Raw genomic sequence first — 27,482 nt, forward strand, 5'->3', positions numbered from 1 at the left:
ATCCCTTCTGCTCAGGGCAGGCGACAGGGGGTCAAGGGGGACAAGTGTGACGGGCCCCAGCAATCTCAAGGGTCCCAGAGCTTCCATGCCCCATTACGGCTGCTGGCCTGTCAGTGACCCTCGCGGCCATGCCGTCTACTGTGCACCATCTGTGTGTGGCTAAGTCTGACTGCCACTGTGTGCCACTGCTGTCTACTGTCTGTGTGCCCTGCCGTTCGGTGCTCAGAGCCATCTACTCTGTGTGTGCACATGGCCTGTGGCCGCAGGTGCACAGCCATACCCGCCGCAGGCACTATAGCCTCAATCTCTGGCTCCTGTACTTTATAGCACATGCGCGGGTCATCTGTTCCAAGTCTGCTTGTAGTGCTCTGCGTTCTTTTGTGAAAGTGACAGGTCAGCAGAAGGCAGCTGCCAGGAGCCAGGCCAACAGGACTGAGAACGAGATATGTCTGCACCTGAAAGCAGGATCTGGAGCAGCGAAAGGTTAAATGAGGCTCGTACAGAAGAGGGTTGTGTGGATTTGGGATTAGGTGGGGGCCCCAGCCAGAAATATAATTGTACAGGGCCCCAAGATTTCTGTTGCGAGCCCTGCTTCTGCTGGGTACAGATCGTGAGCAGATTGTGCGCGCCACACAGATCGTGCGACCATCCTATGATCGTCTCACAATCTGCTCACGATCATGATCGTTCTGGTGTGTACACTACATAAGCACTCTGGTCTGAATTCGCCCCGTGTGTATATCCCCCTTTAAGGAGAGCATTTTAAACTATGCACACGTTTACATAATAATACGTTACATAACGCAACATGATAATTTGCTGAACCACAGCGCCCTCTGGTGGTGAAGAAGAGTACATACTGCTATAGAACTGTATACATTTAATGTCTCTGCAGCATGAACATCTACATTCTGCCACATCAGAGCAGCCAGCGCCGCCATTTATAATGGTGGTTGAAACTATTTTCTGTTAACCGGCGTTATTCGCGTACCGGCGAATTGTCCTTCAGGGCATGCGAAGCAGCATAATAAATGGCGCATGCGCTGACACCAAGGAGGACCGTGTGACCTCTGAACGTGAACCTAGCTAGCTACGTGCGCACTCCCGGCCCGGGCCCAGACGGGAACGCGGGAGGGGCGGAGTCCGGCAGTAGAGCCGCAGCGATGACGTCACGGGGAGCCGGCGGCGCGCGGCGGGGTTTTGGCAGGAGAGCGGTGGAGATGGCGGGAGGCGGGAAACGTGCACCGAGAGCCGAGCGGCAGGTGAGGGGGTGGGTAATAACATAGGAGAGTCCGTCGTATTCTGCATCATGCCGTGCTCCTGTCACACACACACTGCTGCTGACAGGGTGCGCTGAGACTTGTAGTGCTACAGTTGCCGATTGAGCAAAGTTTACCTACTGAGCGCGTTTTCCTGTGTTATTCCACTAGTGCAGCGTTCGCCGTACTACGGCACTGTGCGGTGTATATGTGTGTGTGTGTATATATATATATATATATATATATATATATATATATATATATATATATATATATATATTACATGCTTGTTGTAGTACTCCTAAGTGCTATAGGTTGCCTGAAGTGTTGTGGTCACTGTATCTGTGCTCTGCCTATTTGCTACCTACAGTGTGATCTGTGTCCTGCGTCATAATAAAGATAATATGGGCAAGAGGTGATGTGTGCCCTACAGGAGGGTGCCAGTGTGTCCTGTGCAGCAGACACCATACAGTGCAGTACAAACACGTCACACAGATCAGTAAGGCACACAGTAGGAATACCTCCCTCCATCACCCAGCACTGTTCCTGTCCTGTGCCCAGCAGTCCCCTCCTGTTGGCAATACACAGTGTACGCTTGTGGTGTGATGCCAGGCTCTCATCCCTGTGTCACCCTCCCTGAGAATGAAGCCTGAGTGTCCTAGGAATTATTGGCTCCTGACTGAGACTCATTACAAGAAATATACCAACTGGGCTATAATCAACAGTATGTTGCTCCAGGGCCGTATTGGCCATATACCCACTCTCGGTGGGCTGCTGGCCCTAGATTGTAAGTGTGTGAGAAGGGCCTTCCTACCTCACTGTTTGTTGTTGCCCAATTTTGTTTTGGCTGGGTCTCCACCTGTAAAGCACAATGGAATATGCTGCGATATATAAAAAAACTACTGATAATAGTAATGGAATATTCCAATGCCTATTTACATTTTGTTTTTGTCCAATAAAATAAATTGACTCCATATAGTTGTACTAGGGATCCAATGCTCTTACTTGAAATGTTAAACTAGACATTGAGAAACTGGCATTGTTTCATAAGGCCCAGACATTGTGGGAAAATGTTTGGTACTTCTTCATCTTTGTGGCCACAGCTTACGCTAGTGACGTTAGCCCCTTTCAAAATAGCACCACGCTTCAAGCTCGGTGTCTCGCTCCGCTTCGCTCGCCACAACTTTACTAAAGGTAATAGTTGGTGGCATGGACCCAGGGTGGTGCAGGTTACGCTACGTAAGTTCTACAGCGTAAGCTGTGGGTGCAAAGTTGAGGAAGTCCCAAATGTTAAATGGATTCAGCCCATTCTTTTATTAGAAGAGGTGTCCTATACTTTATATGCGTTAGACCGTTATAACTTGCCATACGTTATGTACTGCACAAAAGGATTAATAAATGATTGCGATTAATGTGGATATCCATTTATTTACAAACTGAAGGCCCCCATACACTAGTGCGAGCCTCGCATGAGATACCATGGCAACTGACGTGGCTGCTTGGTCATCATATGCGGGCCTTATGTATATAATTTATCGCATGAGATCCCATTCACTCCTGTGGGATACAACAAATCCTTGTAGCAGCCTCTGGATCCGATTTCAAAGCGTGCAGGACCGTGCATGGGAATCGTTAATAAAAGACATGATTTCCCACTTTTCCCACAATTTATCAGCCTAAGGTGTTAAAAAAAAACACATGCGATCGCTTATGCATTTTGATAATTATGTGCAGCACATATCTATCAATGCGACATTTCACAGGTTGTCCCGCGCATTGCGTCAGGTGACACATTTGATGTGCATACAATCCTTCGATTTATTGCACCGATGCGGTCCAAATCAAAGGATGGTATGCAATATCGCCCTAGTGTATGGGGACCATTAGTGTAATTCAACATTTATCATTTATAACTGCACACAACTTAAATTTAAAAAAAACTTGGTCAGGACAAAAAGATAATGATTTATTGTCAGGTTTTTTTTTTTTCTCTAAATACATTTTTATTATAGGCTGGCGACACACCGAAGGAAGATGTCAAGAAAAGACGTTCTGATGAGTCAGATGTACCTGCCAGCCTGCGGCAGGAGGTGGAACACCTGTATAAGCTTACCATGCCAGAAGATTTCTATACATTCTGGAGTTTTTGTGCAGAGATTGACCCAGAGGCACCCCAAGGTAAAAACAATATCAAATTTTAACATGTACATTTTTTTCTATGCAACAGAGTAGAATATTCTCTAGTCACTTAGCACTTTAATAGATCCAATGTGCATAAGGTAATGAGAAAAATTGGACCAAAGTCACACTTAATTCCGTTTCTATTTTAGATATTTTTTCCTAGGGCCACAATGACTTAAAAAAATTGAATAGGCTGCAATGACTAATCTGGATGATATAACAAGTTCAAACCGGTTATACTTCAAAGGCTTTGACTGTCGACCTCCAAAAGAGCTGCATGTTGGGGGGAATTCGGTTGATAGTGAATGGTGTTTTCATATGGCTAGGAACATTGATTTGCCCTCAATTAAACCCCACCCCTCTCCCAATTTATCCACACAAAATGCCCCAACCATTTCCAAAATAACCCCATATTCTCTCAGACCTTGCTTGTCACAACATATATTATTTTTTTTGGGGGGGGGGGGGGGGGGGGGGGTGAAGGAACTTTTTATCACAACAACAAAAGTATATTTTTGCTTAATCTATTTCTTCTATTTCAGATGTGCTGAAATCCAGCCTTGGTCTTCAGCTTGTGGGTCCTTATGACATACTGTCTGGCAAGCACAAGATGGCCGCAAAAGATGTTAATTACAATCTACACTGGAGGTTTTTCTATGACCCCCCTGAATTTCAAACCATAGTTGTAGGGGACAGCAGAACACAATTTCATATTGGTTATTACAGGTGAGGTGTTGTAATTGGTTTTCAGCACAACATTAAACATCATCATTATAAATAAAAATCTGATCTAAAGAAAAAATAATTGTACCAGTCTCTATCGTCATTTCTTTTTTTTTTTTTCTGGTACAATGAACAAAAAAAACTCAATCCACGTTCAACAATTCCATTGTATTTTTTTGCTGGTAATACAGTACTTCTTGTATTTTAGCCTGCTTTAAAAGGCCACCTTTGTTTACTATTGGATGTATTCCCTGCACAAAAATGTATGAACTTGTATTCAGTACTCTTTCAACCTATATTCACACCGTTGTGGCCTGTGAAATAAATGAGCGCATGTATGCTGCGGTATCCGGACTATTGTTAGACAGCAATTACATCGACACCATTAGTTCGACAGCTCAATAGGTCGACATGGTTTTAGGTCGACATGTCATTAGGTCGACAGCGCTTTAGGTCGACAGCTCACTAGGTCGACATGTTTTTAGGTCGACACTACCATTAGGTCGACAGTGTCTATGTCGACAGTCAAAAGGTCGACATGGGTTTTTTCACTGTTTTTTTAGCCGACATGTGCCGACAGGCGGTATTTCATGCCCTACTATCCACTAGGGCGTGGTGGGAGAATAAAATAGTGCCCGAAGCATAGCGAGCGAAGCGAGGGGCTGCGGTACACTTCAAACTGTGTCCATGTCGACTGTGTTGACATTTCGGTCAAAAAAACAGTGAAAAAACCCATGTCGACCTTTTGACTGTCGACATAGACACTGTCGACCTAATGGTAGTGTCGACCTAAAAACATGTCGACCTAATGAGCTGTCGACCTAATGAGCTGTCGACCTAAAACCATGTCGACCTATTGAGCTGTCGAACTAATGGTGTCGATGTAATGGCTGTCGATGTAAGTGCTGTCTAATATCCGTCCCAGACCCGTATGCTGCATCCTTACGATTGTTATTTTGATTAGTTCTACTCAGGTGTTCCCAACAGATTCGATATGGAATCCTGGCGTTCAAAATTCCGACGCTGGAATCCTGACCACCGAAATCCCAACAAAGGGGGGACGTGGATCGCCGCGCCCCCCCTCGCCACGCAGCGGGCCCGGTACCTAGCTACGCTCGGCACGTTATTTTATTCTCCCTCTATGGGTGTCGTGGACACCCACGGAGGGAGAAAGTGTCGGGATTTCGGTGGTCGGGAAAGTAACCACATCCCATTCCCAACAATGTTCCTCAAGACACACTAAAGCTGGGTACACACCTACCGATTTGGCCGTCCAGTCTGTAATGTATGGGAGCAACTGACAATACTCAGCTCAAACACTGGAAACCATTGTTTGGATACATTTTGTTAAATTAAATGAATTTAACCAAGTTGTCTGAATTTAACGTATGGGGTTAGTGCAGCGCTCCTTGGTGTGTATGGTGTGGGATGAAATGACAGGCAAAGATAGTTGATAAAAGGCAAGCAATCTTTACTTAAAAAAATATGTGTACATATACATGGTGCAAACACACTTTGCAAGGGCGGGGTTACACGGGGGATAATTCTGTGTGTAACAACAATTTTATATAGTGGCACTACAATATCACGATCACAGTAATTGTGAGGATTCTATCATGTAGGACCAATTTTAAAAATAACTATATATAGATAGTTAGGCAGTTTGATACACGTTTAATGCAATGCTTTGCACTACTCCTCACTGTACGAACAGTGGGGTGTGCGGTTCAAATTGGGATGGCGATTAAGTAAAAATTGAAGTCCGATGTGGTTGAACAGATATCCAATTGTTTATATATTCTAAGAAAGGCACATGAGGAGAGAGGGCCCTGCTCTTACATTCTAAAGTTGCCATGTAAAATCTGCTATTATATATGTTAGAGGAGTTTGTTAAGCTGGATACACACTTAAAGATTTATCTGTCCATCTCTGATGGAAACAAAAATCTAGTAATGTATGGGAGCAAAGGACAACAATCATTTGCTTCCAAACACTGGAGAACAGACAATGGTCATTCAGACAAATTGGTGACATTTTAGTTTGATTTAACAAATTTATAACAACATTTGTTTTTGTCTGATATCCAATATTTGGGAGCAAATGGTTGATTGGCAGTTGCTTTCACACATTAACGGGTTTTTGATCCCACCAGACAGATTAGTGTGGCTACTGCTGAAGAAATCACAGCACAATAAAAAAAAAAAATTTAAACAAAAATACATTGTTTAATAATTTTGTTTAAACTAGCCACCCCGGCTTTAATTACTATGTACAATGTTGTTTTTCAGCAGTGTAAGTAATTTGTTTTACTATGTTGTGTTTGCTACCGTATATGTTGCTGTTCTTTAACTGACAGGAAGTGCAACAAAACATGTTAGGTGTGGCCCGGCTTTTCTGAGAGTCTTATGGTATAAGACAATATGGGGTCTATTTACTAAGCCATGGAGAGCAAGAAAGCACAAGCCAATTGGCTCCTAACTGTCATGTTACAGGCTGTTTTAAAATTGACAGTTAGGAACTGATTGGTCGGTACATCATATCTCTCCAATGCATAATACATAGACCGCTAAGGACTCACATTTTTACTCTTCCCAGCAAGAGTAGGCCTAATCACAATCTCTCTGCTCATGTTGTCAATTTAACAGTCATTCACATACTATACATGTCAAGCTTTTGCCTTCTGTTTGCAGAGACTATCCAGGAGAGCTACCAGTTTTTGTTGGCACTAATGAAGCTACTAAGGGTTGCCTCATCGCCCCAGCCGGAGATAATGTGTTTTCTGCAGTCAAGTAGGTGTCTGACATGTTGTGTTTGTGTGTTTTTATTTTTTTAAAGAATAATATTTCTTTTTGCAAACAGCATTTTACTAGCATTGCGGTAATACCTCTGTATGTGTGGGTTTTTGTTTGGTTTTTAAAAAAAATTAGGTACTTGTTTCCTAGCACGGCCACAAACTTGGGCATCGTGTACCTTTAAGTTAAGGTACACGATGCCCGCGATGGACCCGATTTCCTTTGAAATCAGGTCCATTTTGCCAGCAAAGGAAAAATCGCGGGCATCGCGTCGGTCGGGACCATTAACATTGGCACTGACGCGATGCCCCCTGATTTTACCATAGGCTTCAATGTTAAAATAATTTCTCTGACATGCAGCAGGGACCACTGGAATCACATCGGGTATTAGAGCTGGGAATGCTGGGAGCTAGGCACTTCTTAATAATAATTAGGGGATACTGGCTCCTCCCCTCTAAGACCCACAATCCCCCAGTGAGAAAATTGTGCCAGGGAGTTAGGTCACAGTTTTTTCTGCTCCTGCACATTTTTCTAGCTTTTGCTATATACAGAGATTTTTTTCGCTTGATAGTAGTGTGAATCCCTTCCCCACTTATTGAAAAGTGTGGGTCCGGGCATTCAGCGCCCCTGGAGTTCCAGGTCGTCAGTCAGGACCTCGCTAAAGGTACCTGCCTGCACGGGTTCCGTGCTCCTGCCGCCCCTCCATCAAAGGGGACGCCAGTCACGAAGGAGAAGTCTCCGGTGGTGAGTAAGGCGCTGAGCGCACTTTCCACACGCCGTCCCCTGCTTCTCCGGCTGCAGCGTTGTGAGGCGCCGCCATCTTGCAAACGGCGCGTACCTGTGTACTAGTCCCACGCGCCAGAACTAGGTGCCGGAGGCATTACACGCAGTGAGCGCTTGCAAGCGGGTGTCTCTGGGCGCTGTCAGGACGGCACAGGCTGGCTAGGTAGGAGGGAGAGGGGACACGCTGTTACACGGAGGCGGGCATGGCGCGGCCATTACGCAGATACACAGTAAGGCTGACTCTTTCCTGTTCACAGGTGACTGCAGCTTAGAGGGCTCCAAAAAAATTGATTACTGACACAGTGTTTTGCGCTGTATCGGTCTTGGTGTAACAGGGCTCATTCTCCTCCAGGTCTCACAGAACCCTGAGGTTTCTGGCTTGTGAGAGGTGTATCTGTTCTCAGTGTGTGTGTGTGTTGCAAGATCCTGTATCGCGCGCTGTTGTTGGACCGGGCGAGCAGGGATCATGACGGGCAAGTCCAAGGCCTCTCAGAAGGTTTTCGCTTGTACTGTCTGTACTGCAAAGTTTTCTCAATACACAGCTGAGGGTAATGCCACTGTTTGTCAGTCATGTTCAGGTGCTGAATCTGCATCACTGGCGGGGTCTCAGGCGCCCCAGTGGGCCTCAACGTTAGTGGGTACTATGTCAAAGCTCACTTCTGAACTGGCGCTGGCTTGCAGAGCGGAGCCATCTTGGGCTACGGCCCTAGCAAGGTCTGTGGAGGGGTTAGCTAACTCCATGAATAGACCAGAGAGGCCTTCCGCATCCAGCAATAAGCGACCTTATCAGGCTATTGTTGTGGAGGATGATTTAGAGGAGGAACAGGATCCATTTCACGAAATGGAGGATGGTGAATGGGAAGAGGTTCAGGATGTCATTCCTGAGGGAGAGCCTACACCTTTAGGGATAGAGGCTCTTATTATGGCGGTAAAGGAGGTACTTCGTTTACCGGACGATCCCAGACCAGAGCCGCAGGAATTTGATCTGTTTGGTGGGGTTCAGAAGACATCAGTGGTCTTTCCCTGTCCAAATCAGGATCAGCTTGTGGCTGCATGGAAGAACCCGGACAAACGGTTTCAGATTCCCAAACGTTTTCCTTCTCTGTATCCCTTTGAACCAACCGCCCTAAGCAAGTGGGAGACTCCACCTCCTGTGGACACCTCAGTTTCCCGTCTGTCCAAGAAGACAACTCTGCCAGTCCCGGGGGGCTTCAGCCTTGAAAGATCCCTCAGATAGGAAGATGGAGGCTACTCTCAAGGCCATTTATGTAGCAGCAGGGACTCAACTCAGACCGGCTATAGTTTCGGCCTGGGTAAATAGGGCAAATGCAAAATGGGCGGAGCTAATCATTGAAGGATTGGAGACAGGTATGCCAAGGGATGAGATTCGCTGCTTAGCTGAACACGTTAAGGAGTCTGCTATGTTCTTAGGAGAGGCTGCTAAGGATGTATCCTTGATCTCTTCTAGAATCTCAGCAAGCGCTATTTCTGCACGGAGAGCCCTCTGGCTTCGCTCTTGGCAAGCGGACGCGGAATCTAAGAGGGCTGTGGAGGGTCTTCCCTTTTCCGGGGACATCCTTTTCGGGCCCGAATTAGATAAGTGGATCTCACAGGCGACGGGAGGAAAGTCGGCTTTTTTACCGTCGGCAGCTCCTCCTCCTCCCAGACGACAGTTCGCAGGTCCGTCTTTTCAGTCCTTTCGGACCCAGCGCCCCTTCTGGGGCAGAGGAAGAGGTTTCCAGTCGACCAGAGGTTCCAGAGCCAGAGCCCGCCCTCAGGCTGCTCCAAGACTCCAGGAACCTAAGCCCCAGCAGAAGCCGGTGGCATGACGGTTTACCAGCTTCCGTCAACAGTTTACCCGTAGGTGCCCGTCTGTTGGCCTTCGGAACCCAATGGTTCTCCCTTTCGGAGGATCCTTGGGTTCGCAGGGTGGTGTCAGAGGGGTACCGAATTCAGTTCGATTCCACTCCTCCGGTACGGTTCTTCACAACAGCTCTGCCAACATCTCAGGAAAAGAGAACGAGCCTGTTAGAGGCCATCCGGATCTTGCTGGAAGCTCAGGTCATCATGCCGGTCCCAGCAGCTCAGAGGAACACAGGGTTCTACTCAACCCTCTTTGTAGTCCCCAAGCCGGATGGGTCAGTCAGGCCCATTCTCAACCTGAAGCCTTTGAATTTGTTAGTCTCGTATCAACCATTCAAGATGGAATCAATCCACTCAGTGATTGCTTCGTTGGAGCCAGGGGAGTACATGATATCATTGGATATCAAGGATGCTTACCTACACATCCCGATTTGGATCTCTCACCAGGCGTTTCTTCGTTTTGCCATCGGTCGGGACCATTTTCAGTTCAGGGCTCTGCCTTTCGGATTATCCTCAGCGCCCAGAGTATTCACCAAGACTCTATCAGTAGCCGTTGCATACCTCAGAGGTCAGGGGGTGACAATAATCCCCTATCTGGACGATCTCCTACTCAAGGCTCCAATGAGGGAGTTATTGGAGAGTCAGGCGAGGTTAACTACGCAGACGCTCACCAGCCTGGGGTGGATAATGAATTTCAAGAAATCCTCTTTAGTTCCATCCAGAAGGATCTTGTTCCTAGGTCTTTGGCTAGACACGGAGTCTCTGAGGGTCTTCCTGCCAGAAGACAAGATCCAGGCTATCTAACTCTTAGTGCAGAAGATCTTACTTCCACAGAAGATCAGCCTCCATCTGTGTACTCAGCTGCTAGGGAAGATGGTGGCAGCCTTCCCAGCTCTGACGTGGGGACGTTTCCACTCAAGACCTTTTCAGTGGGATCTTCTCAGAAAGGGTGCGGGCTCGCACCTGAATCTGCACAGGAGGATCCACTTGTCGGCCGAGGCAAGACATTCTCTACTGTGGTGGCGACACAGAAGGAACCTAATAGAGGGTCGTCGGTTTGCAGTCCAGGACTGGATTGTGTTGACAACGGACGCAAGTCTCCGCGGCTGGGGGGCCGTAGTGCTTCATCTCTGCCTCCAGGGCAGGTGGGACCTGCAGGAGAGTCGCTTGTCCATCAATGTGTTGGAGATCAGAGCCATATACAATGCTTTGCTGGAGGCTCAGGAGTTCCTTCAGGGCCAACACAAAGATAAGGTCGGACAATGCCACGGCAGTCGCCTACGTGAACAGGCAGGGCGGCACGAGGAGCAGTATGGCCATGAAGGAGGTAAAGAAGGTTCTGCAGTGGGCAGAACGGTCAGGAGTAATTCTGCTGGCAGTGTTCCTTCCAGGTCGGGAAAATCTAGAGGCCGATTTCCTCAGCAGGGAGGACCTTCACCCAGGAGAGTGGTCTCTCAACCCCGAGGTGTTTCGGGAGCTCACCGACAGGTGGGGAGTTCCCGAGGTGGATCTTATGGCGTCTCAGAAGAACCACCAACTACCAGCATACGTGGCACGTACAAGAGACCCTCAGGCCATAGCGGCAGACGCTCTGTCGACTCCGTGGGAGTTCAGTTTTGTCTACCTGTTCCCGCCACTTCCACTTCTGGGCCAGGTGCTCAAGAGGCTCAAGAGGGAACCAGTGCAAGCTATTCTGATAGCGCCCTGGTGGCCTCGCAGAACGTGGTTTTCAGACATCCAGATGTTACTGGCAGACGAGCCAGTTCGGTTGCCCCTCAGACCCGATCTTCTTCTGCAGGGACCCTTCTTCCATCAGAATCTGCCACAGCTACATTTGACGGCGTGGCTGTTGAGACGGAGGTCTTAAGAGAGAGGGGAATTCCAAGAGTTGTAATCCCTACGATGTTAAGAGCCCGAAAGCCCAACTCAGCAGCACATTATCACAGAATATGGCGCTCATATGCGGGTTGGTGCGAGTCTAAGGGCTGGCCATTCCGAATATTCAAATTGTCCCGCCTTCTGTTGTTCTTACAGAGGGGATTGGATGGGGGTCTGAGACTGGGTTCTCTTAAGGTCCAGGTCTCAGCCTTGTCTGTTCTCTTTCAGAGGAGATTGGCCCTCATTCCTGAGATACAGACATTTTTTCAAGGGGTTCTTCGAGTACAGCCTCCCTTCGTACCCCCCACAGCTCCTTGGGATCTGGACTTGGTACTAGCCTTCTTGAGGTCTGAGACCTTTGAGCCACTGAATAGGGTGGAACTGAAGTTCTTGTGCTGGAAGACGGTACTTTTGCTAGCCCTTGCCTCAGCTCGCCGGGTTTCGGAGCTGAGTGCTCTGTCCTGTAAGCCTCCGTATTTAATTTTTCACGAGGACAGAGCAGAACTGCGTACTCAGGCCGGGTTCCTTCCGAAGGTGGTATCCTCATACCACATTAACCAGCCTATCGTGGTTCCGGCCTTCCAAGGGGATTCGCCAGAGCAATCCTCCTTGGACGTGGTCAGGGCGCTTCGGATTTACGTCAAGAGAACCAGGGCTATACGCAAATCGGATTCCTTATTTGTACTCTGACGCCTTCCGCAGGGGGTGGCCTGCGTCAAAACAGACTATTGCACGATGGATCAAGTGGACGATCCGTAGTGCTTATCTTCATGCGGGACAGGTGCCTCCTGTCTCCTTAACAGCACACTCTACCAGATCGGTGAGTACGTCGTGGGCTGCTGAGAGAGGGGCCTCTATCTCTCAGCTTTGCAGAGCGGCCACTTGGTCGTCTCAGAACACGTTTGTTAAGTTTTACCAGTTCGACACTTTTGCAGCTTCGGCTTCAACTTTTGGTCGTCTGGTTCTACAGAATCCCCAGCACTCTCCCTCCCGGGGCTTGGTCTTTGGAACCTCCCCGATGTGATTCCAGTGTTCCCTGCTGCATGTCAGAGAAAAGAGGATTTTGGTACTTACCGGTAAATCCATTTCTCTGAGATCAGCAGGGACCACTGGACACCCGCCCGGCTGTTGGATTCTGCCTGTTGTGGTTGCTGTTGCAGCCCGGTCCGATACCTGCGTGTTGTATGTATGGTTATGTTGTTTATGGTTTTTCTGTAACCCTTTCCTCTGGTGGGCCAATTTCCTCACTGGGGGATTGTGGGTCTTAGAGGGGAGGAGCCAGTATCCCCTAATTATTATTAAGAAGTGCCTAGCTCCCAGCATTCCCAGCTCTAATACCCGATGTGATTCCAGTGGTCCCTGCTGATCTCAGAGAAATGGATTTACCGGTAAGTACCAAAATCCTCTTTTTTAACATTGAAATCGGGAGCATCGCGTCGGTCTTGTGCCATTATAATGGCACAAGATGAGATGGACTTGATTAAGTCCATCTCACATAGTAAAAAATGTGAAATGGGCCAATATGACCCATTTCACATTATATATGGCCCCGTCGTCACCCCACAATTGACGTGAACCCGAAGCGTGGCGAGCCCGCGAGGGGCGGCGGTGCGTGTCCTCCGACCTTTTCATTCCCCTACTATCCACGTCGGCGTGGAGTTGAGAATATAAAGTGTGGCGAGCCACCGTGCCCGAGTGGCTCGCTGCACTCGCCACGCTTCGGGTTGGCGTCAATCGTGGAGTGGGGTTTACGGTGTTAAATTTGGGGGTCTAGGGAATATTTTACATTGAATCCAATGTAAAATCGGGTCCCAGGGACCCTATTCACATTTGATTCAATTAAAAAATCAGGTCGGTCGCATCGCATGCGACGCGAACGACGCGATTTTTCCGACACGACCACCCCGATGGAAATCGGTGTGGCCGTGCTAGGAAACAAGTACCAAAAATTATTTTTAATAAAAAAGGTTAATGTACAATAGTCACGACAGTATATAACCAAAGACAGATGTAGCAATTTGATGGTCAAGTGACTCCAGAAATATATAATGAACAATGAACAATTGCAGTAAATGATCTTTAGTAAGTGCATGACCAAAATCATAAATGGATAAACCTGCAAACTCTAATGCGCATGAACTGGTAACCACATACAGGTTTAGTATCCCTTCTCCAAAATGCTCGGGACCAGAAGAATTTTGGTTAATGGATTATTCCGTATTTCAAAATTTTATATTTCAATAATGTATCTTGTATTTATGTTGTACAAACACATGAAAAACACACAAATATAATTTGTTTGTGCATAAAACAAGGTTTTAAAATATGAAACAAACTTTGTTTCATATCTCAGGTACTGAATGTGAATGTCAAGCAATCATTTTCTTGCACATATTTAGTGCCAGTTACATATCATGTCCTCAGTAGTGCTGTTACATATTATGTCCTCAGTAACGCCAGTTATGTCATGTCCCCAGTATTGCTTTTAGCAAAAAAAAAAATATATATTGTTTTGCACTTTCTGGAATGTATGGTTTTCTGAATAATTTGGATAACGGATATTTCGATAAGAGATACTCAACCTGTATACATATATCATAAAAAAGTAAATAAAAGGGGGCTGGGGAGGAAGAATGAGAGAGGCAGAGCCATGAATAGAGAAGAGTAAAATGAGAGGTCTTGGGGACAGGAGTTAGAGGATTTAAATTCAATCCATGGAAACAACATGGTCACAGATCTTGGTGTTTCTCAGGGGTTGCATAAAATAAATCATCCATCGTATAAAAATCTAGGTGTTGACACCAACCCATGCTGTGGGTGAGACTTGGGAGCACTAAAGTATCAGTAGTATCGCTCTAGCAGCATTATGTCTGAGGGAGATTTTGTATGTAGAGTTATGGATAGGAAAGTAGCCTAAAATCAGGGGTTTGAGGTACTGAGTAACCCAATATCTCTGAAGACAAAGCTATAATCTCTCTGAAATAAGTAACTATTAGCTGACCGTCCCACCAGATATGTATCATAGTACCTGATTCCTTCAGGCATCTACAGCAGAGAGGAGTAACTACAGTAACATTTATGCAAATTGTTTTATTTTGGACACTTAAACTCATGGAGCATGCGCTAGCTGCTAACCTGATAGACTTTTTCCCAGTGAACTTGAATGCCTCTAGGGCAGGGGTGGGGAACCTTTTTTGCGCCAAGGGCCGTTTGTATGGGGAAAAAATCCTTCGGGGGCCATATGTAAAAATGTCTCTTACAAATTGTCCTGCTGCAGCCAACCCACGCTCCGGCGGATGTCGCTGAATAGGACTGACAGTCTCCAGTTGCTGTTGATTAAGAGGAATCTTGCGAGAACTACTGACCTCTTGCGAGAATTCCCCTCTACTTGGCTCCCAGCAAAGCCGCCAGGTCCTGAGGTTCCCCATCCCTGCTCTAGGGCATAGATCCCGTTCCCATGCAGACACAAAAAAGGGGTTTGAAGTATCCAAACCATGCCTCAATAGTTTATATATACCGGAAATGGTATGAACAGGAAAAATACGGTGTGTACACATTTTCAAATGGTGTCTTACATGAGTACATAAGAGGGAATTAAATGTCACGCTTGCATATAAGTCAGAGAGCTCTGACTAGTAAAGGATGTATTTGTGCAAAGTTCTGAATTTGTGATGCCTAATGTGTACTTTGTTTTCTTCAGACAGTTTGCAATAAAGAAGCTAAAGGAAATAGTTGATAAAAAGACCATTGCTGCTGTGAAGGACTTGATAGAGAAACTGACAGCAGCAGCAGGCAATCTGCAATATTCATTGGACCAGAAATCTGCCTCAATGAAAAAAAGAGACAAGAAAGTTAGTGCTTTTAATTCATTTATTCCTCATTAGCGACCACTAGGGGGTTTAGGTATCGGGATACATGGGTAGAATGCGAGTGGACCAGTGTGTGTCTGGATTTTGCTGTTTACAGCCAATATTTGGAAATTCCCAGGTAATCATCTTGATAATAAGCCAATAAAAACTATCATTTGTGAGAGGACCTCTGCGAACCACAATTGGACAATGTTTGGTGGTCACATTGTATACGCATACTGTACAAGGCCCAGCTGAGCAACTAGATGTGGAATAATTGTCCTCCTATGTGTTACCATATTGGAGAAGTTATGCCTCTTTTTGACAACTTCATCATACTTTACATAGGATGTTTCAGCTACATATTTTCGCATAGAGGATGGCTTTGTTGTTGTGGAGCTTTTCTGCAACTTGCGCCTAATTGACATGTACGCTTTGGATAGATAAAATATTAATGCTTCAAATTCAAAATTGCATTCCAAAAGTGTAATTTGACAGTGAAATTTTCACTTTCATTTACTGGGATAATGCAATTGAACAAACTAATCTAATTAAGCAATATTATTGTATAGCAAATGGAGTCCATCCATTGTTTTTGTTTTTTTCATGCCAAGATGCTTTTTTTTTCACTTTTATGTACAGATGTGTCCACATACATTTTGCATCTTAAATGGCCCGATAGATCTGCAAATATATCGACCATCGGCTGTGTTGTACAGCCGACACAATATATCATTGCTATATGCTCGCTTAACCCTTTGAGTGCCAAGTGAATTTGTCGAAATAGGTTTAAAATTTGCAAATCAAATATTTTCTATTCATCATAATGACCTGTAATGTTTACGTTATATAGTAAATATATATATATTTTTTTTATACAACATTTATTATTTCAATTCATATAACAAATGTGTGCTGCGCTGGCATTTATAGCAGATATTTTGCATATCTCACATATATGTTGGCACCCAAAGGGTTAAACATCCAATATATCCGCCATTGTGTTCCCAACCTAACTACATAAACATATGAGAAGAATCTGGTTATTATAGATAATTGTTCCCATGTTTCCTAATTAGAAGATTTGATAAATCTCCCCTATTGTGTGTGGACTATATGTTCTAAAGCACTGCGCATGTGATGCGTAGGTTATAGTGTTCCTTCTAGGAGCAGGGCAGGGCTGTACGGGGGCCAGCATAAAGGGGGCAGACCGGGCCCGCCGACGTCACCGTTGTGGGCGGGCCCTGGCTGCCAACTTCACCAAAGGGAGCGGGGCTGGCCCGGCCGCCACCGACGTCACTGCCGGATAATCGCTGCCATCTATGGTGGTGCTGGGCTTCCCCGCGGGGAAAGGCAGCAGGCTGTTCTAGCAGGGTGCATTTTGCCCTTTAAAAATCGGGCAGGGCGCAGCATCCCGCTAAAACAGCCTAGCGTGAACACTAGGTTATAGTTTGCCCACCAACTTCATTATAATCACTGGCTGATGTGGTGTGTTTTTGGTAATGATAAAAGCCGTCTGGTACTTATTCTCTCTAAATTCTTTTGTACCAGGTAGTGACCAAATCCTTCCATGGTGCGGGCCTGGTGGTACCAGTAGATAAGAATGATGTGGGATACCGGGAACTTCCTGAAACTGACGGTATGTTATAGTAATGAGAATTTTATTTATATAGTGCTTTTCACCCATAGGATTTAGTCGCTTTACATACAATCAGAAACATTGTACAAGGATTTGGTATTGCATAGTATCACAAGTGAAATAATTAGCTCTACCTGTGGATCTTTTAAAATGTGTCAGTAATGAGTGTACCTGTGAGTTGAGCTGGAAAACGTGAACTGTTGGTAGCTCTCAAGGACTGGAATTGGCTACCCCTGATCTAAGGTATACTGTACGTGTGGCATATACCCTGTAAGAAAAGATCCACCATCCCCTACAACTGGCAGTCAATGTCCATCAGATATTTAAATATGAATATTCCAGCGGACACCAAGGAAGTTTTCAATGTAAATTTGCCTCCTCTTCTTCAGTCTTTAACTACTCTCTTCAAGTCTTTGCTCACGTTTGATATTTCATGGTTAGGCCGCATGGCTGCATTTAAAATGTCTTTATTAACCAAACTAATGTATTTATTTCCCACAATCCCATATAGCTTCCCAAATAAAATAACTTAAATATATTTGGTCCTCTGGCCCCCCCAAAATGGCCTGATCCAGAATGATTCTTTCTAGCGCTAAAGGTGGCTTAACCCTTCCAGACCTGACCCTATACCACGATGCATGCAAGTGGGCCCAGTTAAAAACTTTCACTCTGAACAATGATGGACAGGCCTCGAGAGGTCCCGTATATCGATTCCCATAGAGAGGATCTGTTCAGAATACCCAATTCCCTTAGGTCCAACCTACAAAAACTCCTTCTCTCCACTAAAGCTTCCCTTTCAGTGTAGGACTCAACTTTCGATTAAACTTTCCCTCCCCTACATTTCCTTGAAAACACTTTCCCATCCGATACCCAATGTACATCTCTCCCACTGGTTATCCACGGAGATAACAAAACTAGGAGATATCCTAGATGGCCCCCGAGTAGCATCTTTCCCACATCTACAACAAAAATTTCTACTACCCAGGTCTGAGTTTTTCCATTATCTCCAAATATCCTACTGATCCCTTACTCTAGAGGAGATATTACATTCTGGTACAAAACTCTTATAGACACACTCGACACCCCTAAATCAAAAGCCCAAGAAAAATGGGAAGCTGACCTCTGTATAAAGCTTTCAGATGCCCAATGGAGAAAAATCTTCAATTCCTCCCACTCCATGTCACAATGTTTAAACCACACCGAGCTTCATATAAAACGGATTCATGATTACCTGACCCCAGGTAGATTGAACACCTTTTGGCCCATGTGCTCTAAATTATGCTGGAGATAATGTGGAGAGAGACTGGCCACATCTACCATATATTTTGGTCCTGCCCTCTTGATACAGCTTATTGGAAGGATGTATTTGAACTAGCTAGACAGGTGTTGAATATCCCAATACTACCTACCCCATCAGCAGATGTCCCGTCTCTCACAAGAGATACGTTTTTGGCCGTATCTTCATTGCAGCCCAGTCTAAACAGAATACCACATTCATACTCCGCCTCTTCCCCTCTAGTGCGCTGGTCCTGCTGGCATAAATATGTCACAGAAGGTAAAAGCTGTACGACTTTTCCTGGTCCCTCCCTCTGTGACCCTCGTCAATTCAGCCTTAACAAAAATTACTCACTGTGTTTAAACCCTTCATGATTTATATGGTGAACTGCTCTGTACCCCCCATATGTACTTCAACCTGCCTATCCTTGATCCCACTCTGTGATTGAATTGGTAATGCCATGCTCAGTATTTCTTAAAACTATTTATCCCAGCACCTATGTTTATGTATTTCATGCAATGTGTTTGTTATGATAATCTTGCTAAATTGTCTGTATGCCCTTAGAATCTAAGTTCATTGCCCCCACTATGTACCCACTCCTACCTCCCTTCTCTGTTTTCAGTAACCCCCTTTTAAACTCTGTTGAAAAACTACCATTTCAGTAAAAAATATTGATTTTAAAAGTAGGACCATCAAGAAAAGATCCACCAGAAGTATATCCTGCCTGCAGGGAATGCACATCAGTGTAGGCACGGCACACACATAGCATACAATGAGGTTCTTATAATTACAAAATGCAGGGAACAGTAAATACAGAACAGTGATGCAGTTCAAGCACCATCCATGGTGGACCACCTTCTGATAGATGGAGAGCAAGTTCATATCTGCTTGGCATGGTGTGAACAGGTAGAGATACCTCTATATACATACTATATAGAGAGTGCAGAATTGAGCATAGTCCAGGCTCCTGTTGTAGGAAAGGTGTGAGATGTCAGGTGGTTTCAGCGGGGGGTAGAAGGTTACCTTCATGGCCGAAGTGATGGCGGATGTCCAGATTGGTGACGGCAGTAGGCAGATCATGGATACTTTTTCCTTTGCTCCTGGCAATTACTTCCTACCATGATCTGAGCAGGTGGCAGCGAGGTTAGCTGATCATTTGGGAAGGGAGCCTGCAGTGCAGCCTGGGCTTTATTTAGCTGCAGCATATTGGAGTGATGTGTCCAGTAGCACAGCAAGATCCTAGGCAGCAGTTGGAGTGGTGATTCATGGTGCACAGCCACTGAGATAGCAGTCTGGGCAGCAGATGAAGTGGTGGTGGCACAACCGGATCCCAAATTCGGAGAATAATTATTGTACCCGTTTCCATTGAACGAAACACTAAAACAATGACCTGTGAACACATAAGGGTTGGGAACTATTGCTTTAAGCTAATAGTTAAAACTGCATGTGGTACACAAGATTTGGCATCCGAATCTCATGTATTTAATATAGACCATGCTCACCAGGTACAGGATATAATCAAATGAGCCCACCTCTCCCAGCCCCCTAGTGCATTTAAAAAAAAAAAACCTCAGACTAACTTTCTGTTCAATTTTGATTATCTGGTACTTGTGTATTTTGGCGGCGCCCCCGATGTCCGTCGTACGATGAACGGATCGCATGCCATGCACCCGATGGCATGTGATGCGACGCGATTTTGACCCCCTATACGATCAAAAATCGTATAAGCACCCTAATGGGTGCTTACACGTCTGCGTGGAGTTGAGAATAGAATAGTGTGGCGAGCCACCGAGCCCGAAGCGTGGCGAGCGGACGCGGATACCTTCACAGGTAAACACGTCCCTTCGCGGGCTTCACAGGTATCCGCGTCCCCTCGCGGGGCTCGCCACGCTTCGGGCTCGCTGCACTCTCCACACTATTCTATTCTCAACTCCACGCCGACGTGGATAGTGGGGGTATGAATAGGTCGTAGGACGCGTACCGCCGCCCCTCGTGGGCTCGCCACGCTTCGGGTTCACGTTTATAGTGGGGGGGTGGCGTGGGGGTGCATTTAACATTGTAGGCACCCATTTGGGTGCTTTACATTGTATAAGCACCCATTAGGTTGCTTATACAATGTTTTATGGCATCGTATGCCATGTACAATGGCATACAATTTCAAAATTGTATGCCATCGTGCACTATCGTACGATATCGCGTTGCATCGCATGCGTTATGGTATGCGATGCGATGGGCGCCGCCAAAATACACAAGTACCGATTATCTACTGTAGTTAAAATTTTGATAGCCAGAATCAAACCGTGTGTTCACATCTTTACTGTGGTATTGTTGTCAGAATGTGACCAGTCCAAAATTTGTATTGCCCTGCCTGGCAAATGTGTTTCCTGTTGTCATATGTTCAGTATCCATCCTGTATCCAGTGCACAGGAACAAGTTAGCTTGTATAGCCTCTAACTTTTCCCATTCACAAACATAAATTATGAGTAATGATGAAGGGTTCTATAGATTGAACTGGGAAAAAGGGAAAGGGCAGCATTGCCAATTGTACAGCTGCCACTTGGATTCTATGTTAATATTAGGCAAGAGTCTGGGATAAGTGATAGTGAACGACTTTCCAGCATTGCAGTCTAACCTTAAATAATATATAGATGTATTTGTTACTTCAATCCTCCTTTGTAATCTTATTTGTATATATGTATACTCCATAACCGCAAATAACCCTGAACGTCATGTCATGTTAGGTGGTTATCCTTTAATGTTTTACTTAAACATCATAGTTTAAAGATTAATTGCACTCAGATTATTTCCAATTGCAACCCGCTTTAAAATCCCACCACTTCCATTTGTGTACATGTAGTATAGGGTGTTTCTTCAGCTCTCATTTGTGCCATTTTCAATAACTTTTTTCCTGTAATGAAAGTGACTGCTCTGTGTCCTCTCTTGTGACCAACTACCATCCATTTTGTTTTATAGGAAACCTAAAGAAAATCTGCAAAGCCATTGTGGAAGCTCCCGATGATGTAAAGCGAATGAAAGCTTTTGCTCCTATTCAGGAAATAATCACATTTGTTCAGTTTGCTAATGACGAGTGTGATTACGGTATGGGCTATGAGCTGGGAATTGACCTGTTTTGTTACGGATCACATGTAAGTAGTAAAGGTTTTGGGTTTTTTTTTAGTTTTTTTTTTTTACAACAAATGACAGATTCTTTTATTTTCATTTTCTGTGTAAAGTGTGTAAAGTAAACCACACAGGCCTATTTTGCAAATAGAACTCTCTACTGCCTAAGCTGCAGATATGGTGGACCTACCATAGACTTGCGTTGATTTTGGTATAGCGAATCGACAACGTCTAGATAGGCATTCACGTGGCCGAACGCATCTACATAGACGTCTAAAGATGGTCAAAAGCCTATAGACCGACCATAACAAAAGTTAGTTGCAAGCGTTTTGACGGGACTGTGTGTGATAGTTACTACATCGACAAAAGTTTTTCACTTTTTTGTTATGTCAACATGGACTCTAAATGAGTGTACCATGTCTCCTCGCATGACTCGCTACGCTCACCTTATAGTCTAATTCTGTACCCAAAAGTATGATCCAAGTCGTTCTAAAGCAAAATAAATGAAAACTTGAGACTGTCGATCGGATCCTCGTTGATCGAACGTGTGCATCAAACTTTCCACTGTTCTAGAAGCTGTCGACTAGCTTTCGGTGTCTAACTAGACGCCTTCAATGAAGAGTTGTCGACCACGTGATTGTCGATCCGCGGACCGGACAAAGCCACAATCCCACTAAAGACTGAGAAATTGCAGTCAATGTTTTAGAGCTGTTATTAGTCTAGTTGTGATCATTAGGCCTAAAAGTTGAATTACTGTATATCCCTAGCATAGATAAAGAATTATAGAAATATTTTTGGGTACTTGTGTAGTTTCACGGCGACTGTTACGTAGACAGTGTTGTTTCCCTGTCAGAATCAATGTAGTGTTCCTGCGGCAAGCGTAGTCAGCGTCCCTGTCAGTATCAGCATTGTGTTCGCGGCTAGCTGACGCTTACATAGTTACGTACGTACTTGCTGGCTGAGTGGCGTGTAAGGAGGTGCATTTAGCACCAGTAGCCACGGATCATGTTGATATTTAAAAGATCCAGGATAGTTAGAGGCACAGCTCTGGTTCCAATGGGAGCTTCAGTATGCCGGAGGGCAGTACCTTTTTAGTTGGCAAAAACAGAGGACCGAGCTGCAGCTCCCATGGACACTACACTGACTAGGCAGGGCTGCCACGGGGACACTACGCTGACTACGTTAGGCAGCTGTTGGGCTACGCTGGAAACGTAGTGTAGCCTGCCGCCGTGAAACTACACAAGTACCTATTTTTGTTGTAGTATGTTTTTGTGTAGGGAATAGCCATAAATCATCTTTCACTGAACTTTCAAAAGTAAGCCTCATTTGTCCATATTTGTCAAATTAGTGAAAATGAATCCTAATGAAAGCAACAGAATGGGTTCATTTGTTTGAACATTGAGAGATGTTTTCAATTTAACCATTTCTATATTTTCTCTTTCAGTACTTTCACAAAGTGGTTGGACAGCTGTTGCCACTGGCATACAGGCTACTTAAAAAAGATTTATTTTCTGAAATAATTGAATCTCACTTGGCAAACCGAAGCAAAGAGAATGTAAACCAGCTCGACACATAATCCACACCAAGGCAGTTTAAAATGTTTTCTACCGATGTTCCGTACTTGTTGCTCATGTATTATTCTATAAAGTTAGTTTTGTAATAAAATTTGTCACATGTTTAATATCAGTGAAGATTGCTGCAGTGGATTTTGAATGTCAATGGGCTGGCAAGTGATACAATGGCAAGTATTCAATGCCGTTGCGAGCGGCCGGCGAGGGGGTTGAACTGCGAGGATCACAGAAAACCAGTGATCCTCGCAGTTTAACCCCCGCGCCGGCCGCTCGCACTATGCAACGTTCCGGGGGAATCCTCGCAGTCACAGAACGGCGAGGATTCCCCTAAACTGCGAGAGCCGAGGCTAGTGCAGCAAACTCGCTGTAATTAGCCTTGATTCTCGCAGTTTTTGGAGGCACATTCGCAAATTCTCCCTCGCTCAAAAAACGGAGCGAGGGGGAATTTGCGAATGAGGGGGGTCAGTTGAATACTGACAGGGTGAGCGGTGACTGCGAGCAAAAAGTCCTGCTTGCAGTCACCGCTCGCCCACGGCATTGAATATATGCCAATATATGCTTCTGCAAGCAGAACCTGTGGTGGCGTTGAAGGCAGTCTCATCCCTGCCAATGACCTGCCTGGAGACTTTTGAACCCTATCATCTAACTGAGCAGCCCAGAAGTAAAAATAGGGGCTCCTCCTAATGAAATTGTTATAAATGTAAACCAAAATCACAATTACAGGCTGGTATTCGGTAAACCAGTCCCTATCACAGATATTAAATATATTATTACTTTTTCAATCTTTGCAACTTGAACAATTTCATGGCATGTCCTTGGATTTAACAAAGTGACTTTGCTCATCTGTCCACAAAAAGAACAAAAAAGACAACTATTTAAAACACATGGTTTAGACTGGATTGATTAACTGTAATATGTTTAGATTGGATAATAATTTTAATCCTATTGATTCTCCCTTTGACAGAACTCTCTTCCACTAATATGATTGCAATTTAAAAACAACATTGATTTTTAGTGTAATGCCTCGTACACACAGCGTAATTCTGACTAGCTTTCAATTAGATGTTGATTATGTAGTCAGAATCAAACTTGAATGGACAGAATGGTTTTCTGTTCAGAGCAAAGGGTATGGTGAGGTGCGTAAACAACTGCACTAGGTAAGAGGTTAGTCAGCCCTCTAGAAGTAAAAACAAAAAGGATAAACCAGCGCAGGCACTTCAACAATTTAAATCATATTAAAACATTTAAAATCATATATAGAGGGCTATAAATACCACTGGATTCCTTGGGAACATGCATATCAGAACAAAGACCTTTTTCCAATAACACTGGGCAGCATATGGTTGTTACCAGTTCCTGGAATAAACAGCTTGATATAATCCTGTTGTGCTTTTAGGAAATGCTGCAGTCCCACAGTAGTAGCACAGTTACACTTTCTCAGGTGGAGCTGGGTGAATCAGGAGATGTTGCACATGAATTTAAGTTAAATAGCTTAATCCAATCCTGCCGTGTTTTAGGGACAAGCTGTAGTCCAATCATTTTAGCACAAAGGAAGTTTTCTCAGGTGGAGCCAAGAGGAAGTGCTGCTACATGTCTAGGAATCCGGTCTCAGCCGCATTTGATGCTGATTCGTTCCTGATGCGTGGCCCCAAAATCACATAGAAAAATAGACTCTGCAGGCAAGACTATATAGTGTACAATAAATTCAAGCGTTTTGCTTGCCGCAATCATAATCGAATAGCAAGGCTATCACCATGTGTACATCCTATTTTAATTTTCACAGGTCACATTCTTTTATATCCTGGCACTTATTTGTTTATTTTGTTTCAAACTTTCCGTTTATTCTGGCATTTTTTTTTTTTTTTTTTTTTTTTTTTTTTTTTAAATTGGGTTCATTTTTTATTATTTTCTATGATGATTTAATTTGATTTTCTCTTTCAATGGTCCTGGTGACACAGCTCAACACTGGGATGTAGGAGGGTCCGAAGGAGCCAGGCACCTATCCTAAAGTTTTAGAGGGTAGGCTCCTCCCCTACTGCATCCCTGGACTCCCCAGTTCGTGTTAGGTGCCCACTGGAGTGGGTGCTATTCTAAAGGGCTGCAGGAGCAGCCGAAGAATTAGAGTAGTTAGGGGATTTTTATTGTTTTATTAACTTTTACCCTAGCTAGGTAGGCACAGTGTGAGGATTCTCATAGTGAATCCTCACACTGCTAGCGCAGCAGGAGCTGACAGAAGCGCGTCCTGTCAGCTCACTGTGCACAGGGGAGACACTGTCTGGTCTCCCTGTGCAGCGCTTATAGCCTTTTCTAAAAGGCTGCCTGGGCTCCGGAGTACCCTGAAACCGGCTCCACATTTAGGTGGGGATCATGGGGGACAGGCGCTCCGTGATGGCGGCGGCCATTTTATGCGGAGCTTACACGCTGAGCTCCTAGATGAGAGGACAGCAGCGTTGTGACAGGCATGTTCCAAGTGATCCCCAGTTGAGGGGGAGACACTGGAACTAGGAAATCCTACCTGAGGAGTGGCTGGCTGGGGGTGGTTGGCGCCAAAAGGCCACGGACCCCGCAGCAGCAGGGACCTGTGGTCTCTTCCTTCACTCTGACTTTGGCGCCTTTCAGAACGCTTGCAGCGGAGCTGAGCTGGCTTACTGATCCTGGCAGAGTGACTTGGATTTCCTGGGCATCGCTTCCCCGCAGTTGAAACCAACAGACAGATAAGTGATTGGGTGCATTGCCTCTGTATAAACGCTTGTACATTGTTTGCACTGTGTATACTGATAGATATACTTTTATCACTTGCATCATGTCTGAGCATCAGGCTGTGGTTTTGGGGGAGGGAGCCCTTAGTGCACTGAGCGCGTGCAATGTTTGCACACAAAAGTTTGTCCCTGAGCAGATGGCCAAGGGGGGCTTATGTATTACTTGCGCTGATGTGAGACCCATGGGCAGTGAACCCCATAGGGCAGAGCAGATGGAACCTGCGTGGGCCAGGGCCCTAGGCAGGTCAGTTAACGCTTTGGTGCAGCTTTTGGACAGGCAGAGTGATGGGCTGGTAGAATCACAGAGACCTATGCCATCATCTCAGCAGTCGTCTGGCTCCTTGCCTCTTACCCAGGCAGATCCTGCGCTGATTCAGGTGATGCAGGATACTGCTAAAGGGATCAACAGGTTCAGTGAAATGCTGGACAAAATGGATGATGTGGCAGGGACCCCTAGAAGGTCTTATGCTTTAACTACTGTGGTAGATGAGGAGGAAGGAGAGTATACTGACATTCCCTGGGATCAGGGTGATGATGTGGAAGAGAACTCTGCTGCTGGTATAGAGGATCTCATTGTAGCTGTGAAGCAGGCTTTAAAGCTGTCTGTGGAGGATAAGACTCCTGTTAAAGGTGTTTTTAAGCGACAGCGGAAGGAGGCTGTTACTTTTCCTTCAGATGAGGGGTTACAGGAATTGTTAGAAGCGGCTTGGAAAACTCCTGATAAGAGGCTACAGATGCCTAAGCGATTCCTTAGTCTGTACCCCATGCCAGAGTCTCATGCGGAGCTCTGGGAAAAGGTCCCAGTTGTGGACGCTTCAGTGGCACGTTTGTCCAAGGCTACTGTATTACCAGTACAGGGCGGTGCAGCTTTCAAAGATTCTGTGGATAAAAAGCTGGAGGGTAACCTCAAGGCTATCTTTGAAGGGGTGGGGTTTACCTTACGGCCCCTTATTGCTTCAGCCTGGGTCTCTAAGGCCATGATAGAGTGGGCTGGTGAATTATGCACCATGCTGCAGGCTGACCCTGGTGCGTTACTGCTTGCAGAAAAGATTAAGGCAGCTGCAGAATATGCAGTGGAAGCAGAGGAGGAAGCTATTAAAATGGCAACCAGAGTGTCCACAGTCTCCATTAATGCCAGGAGAGTGCTTTGGCTTAAAGCCTGGGAAGCAGACAATGAGTCCAAGAAGGCTCTGGAAACATTAGCCTTCAAAGGAAAGGTACTTTTTGGTACCGAATTAGAGGTGATTATAAAGCAGGCCACGGGCGGCAAAAGTACATTCCTGCCGGCCTCCTCAGCAAAGCAGACGTCCAGATTTTCTGCTTTTAAGCCGTCCTTTCGGCCCTCCCCTAGAGGTGGTGCGTCCTTTCGGGGACAGTCTTTCAGGGGAAGGTTTCAGTCCTCTAGAGGCAAGACACAAATGTCAAAATTTGGCTCTCTTCACAAGAAGCCTGCCACAAAGGGAGAGGATAAACCCTCTGCATGACTGTCAGGGGCTTCGCCCGACAGTGACAAAAGTGGGGGGGCGTCTCACACTCTTCAGGGACGCTTGGGCTTCTCTAGGCCAGGATGCCTGGGTGTTAGATATTATAACACAGGGTTACAAAATCCCTTGCAGAGGGCCGCCTCCGAAGAGGTTCATCCCCACATCCTTACCAAAGGAGGCACGGCTTCGTACAGTTCTTGTGAGAGCAGCTCACTCCCTTTTGGAAAAAGGGGTGGTTACACCAGTCCCCAGGGCAGAGTGGAAGAAAGGCTTTTACTCCACGCTGTTCCTGGTGCCCAAACCAGA

General features: G+C 45.5%; 1 protein-coding gene across 2 annotated transcripts; it reads left to right on the plus strand.

Moving 5' to 3' along the window:
* The first annotated feature begins 1,090 nt into the window (after positions 1-1,090).
* On the plus strand, positions 1,091-23,048 carry HPF1 (histone PARylation factor 1). Of its 2 annotated transcripts, none has more exons than XM_083170965.1 (8): positions 1,091-1,270; positions 3,272-3,437; positions 3,983-4,166; positions 6,854-6,952; positions 15,180-15,330; positions 16,879-16,966; positions 21,216-21,388; positions 22,807-23,048. In XM_083170965.1, exons 2-8 carry the CDS (start codon positions 3,374-3,376, stop codon positions 22,936-22,938), a joined length of 891 nt encoding a protein of 296 aa, XP_083027091.1. In that variant the 5' UTR covers positions 1,091-1,270; positions 3,272-3,373; the 3' UTR covers positions 22,939-23,048. The 2 variants fall into 2 exon arrangements, with proteins under 2 accessions (XP_083027091.1, XP_083027087.1); XM_083170961.1 differs by having other exon boundaries at positions 1,091-1,262.
* Positions 23,049-27,482: the final 4,434 nt, after the last annotated feature.

This window comes from Crinia signifera, chromosome 1 (genome assembly GCF_055691185.1).
Source record: "Crinia signifera chromosome 1, ASM5569118v1, whole genome shotgun sequence".
Lineage (NCBI taxonomy): Eukaryota > Metazoa > Chordata > Amphibia > Anura > Myobatrachidae > Crinia > Crinia signifera.

Bases quoted from the DNA above. Each gene is read 5' to 3' on its own strand.
- HPF1 (XM_083170961.1), top strand. From the start codon at position 1,164: ATGACGTCACGGGGAGCCGGCGGCGCGCGGCGGGGTTTTGGCAGGAGA. The intron at 6,953-15,179 runs GTAGGTGTCTGA...TGTTTTCTTCAG, and splicing joins AATGTGTTTTCTGCAGTCAA to ACAGTTTGCAATAAAGAAGC. The intron at 21,389-22,806 runs GTAAGTAGTAAA...TTTCTCTTTCAG, and splicing joins TGTTTTGTTACGGATCACAT to TACTTTCACAAAGTGGTTGG.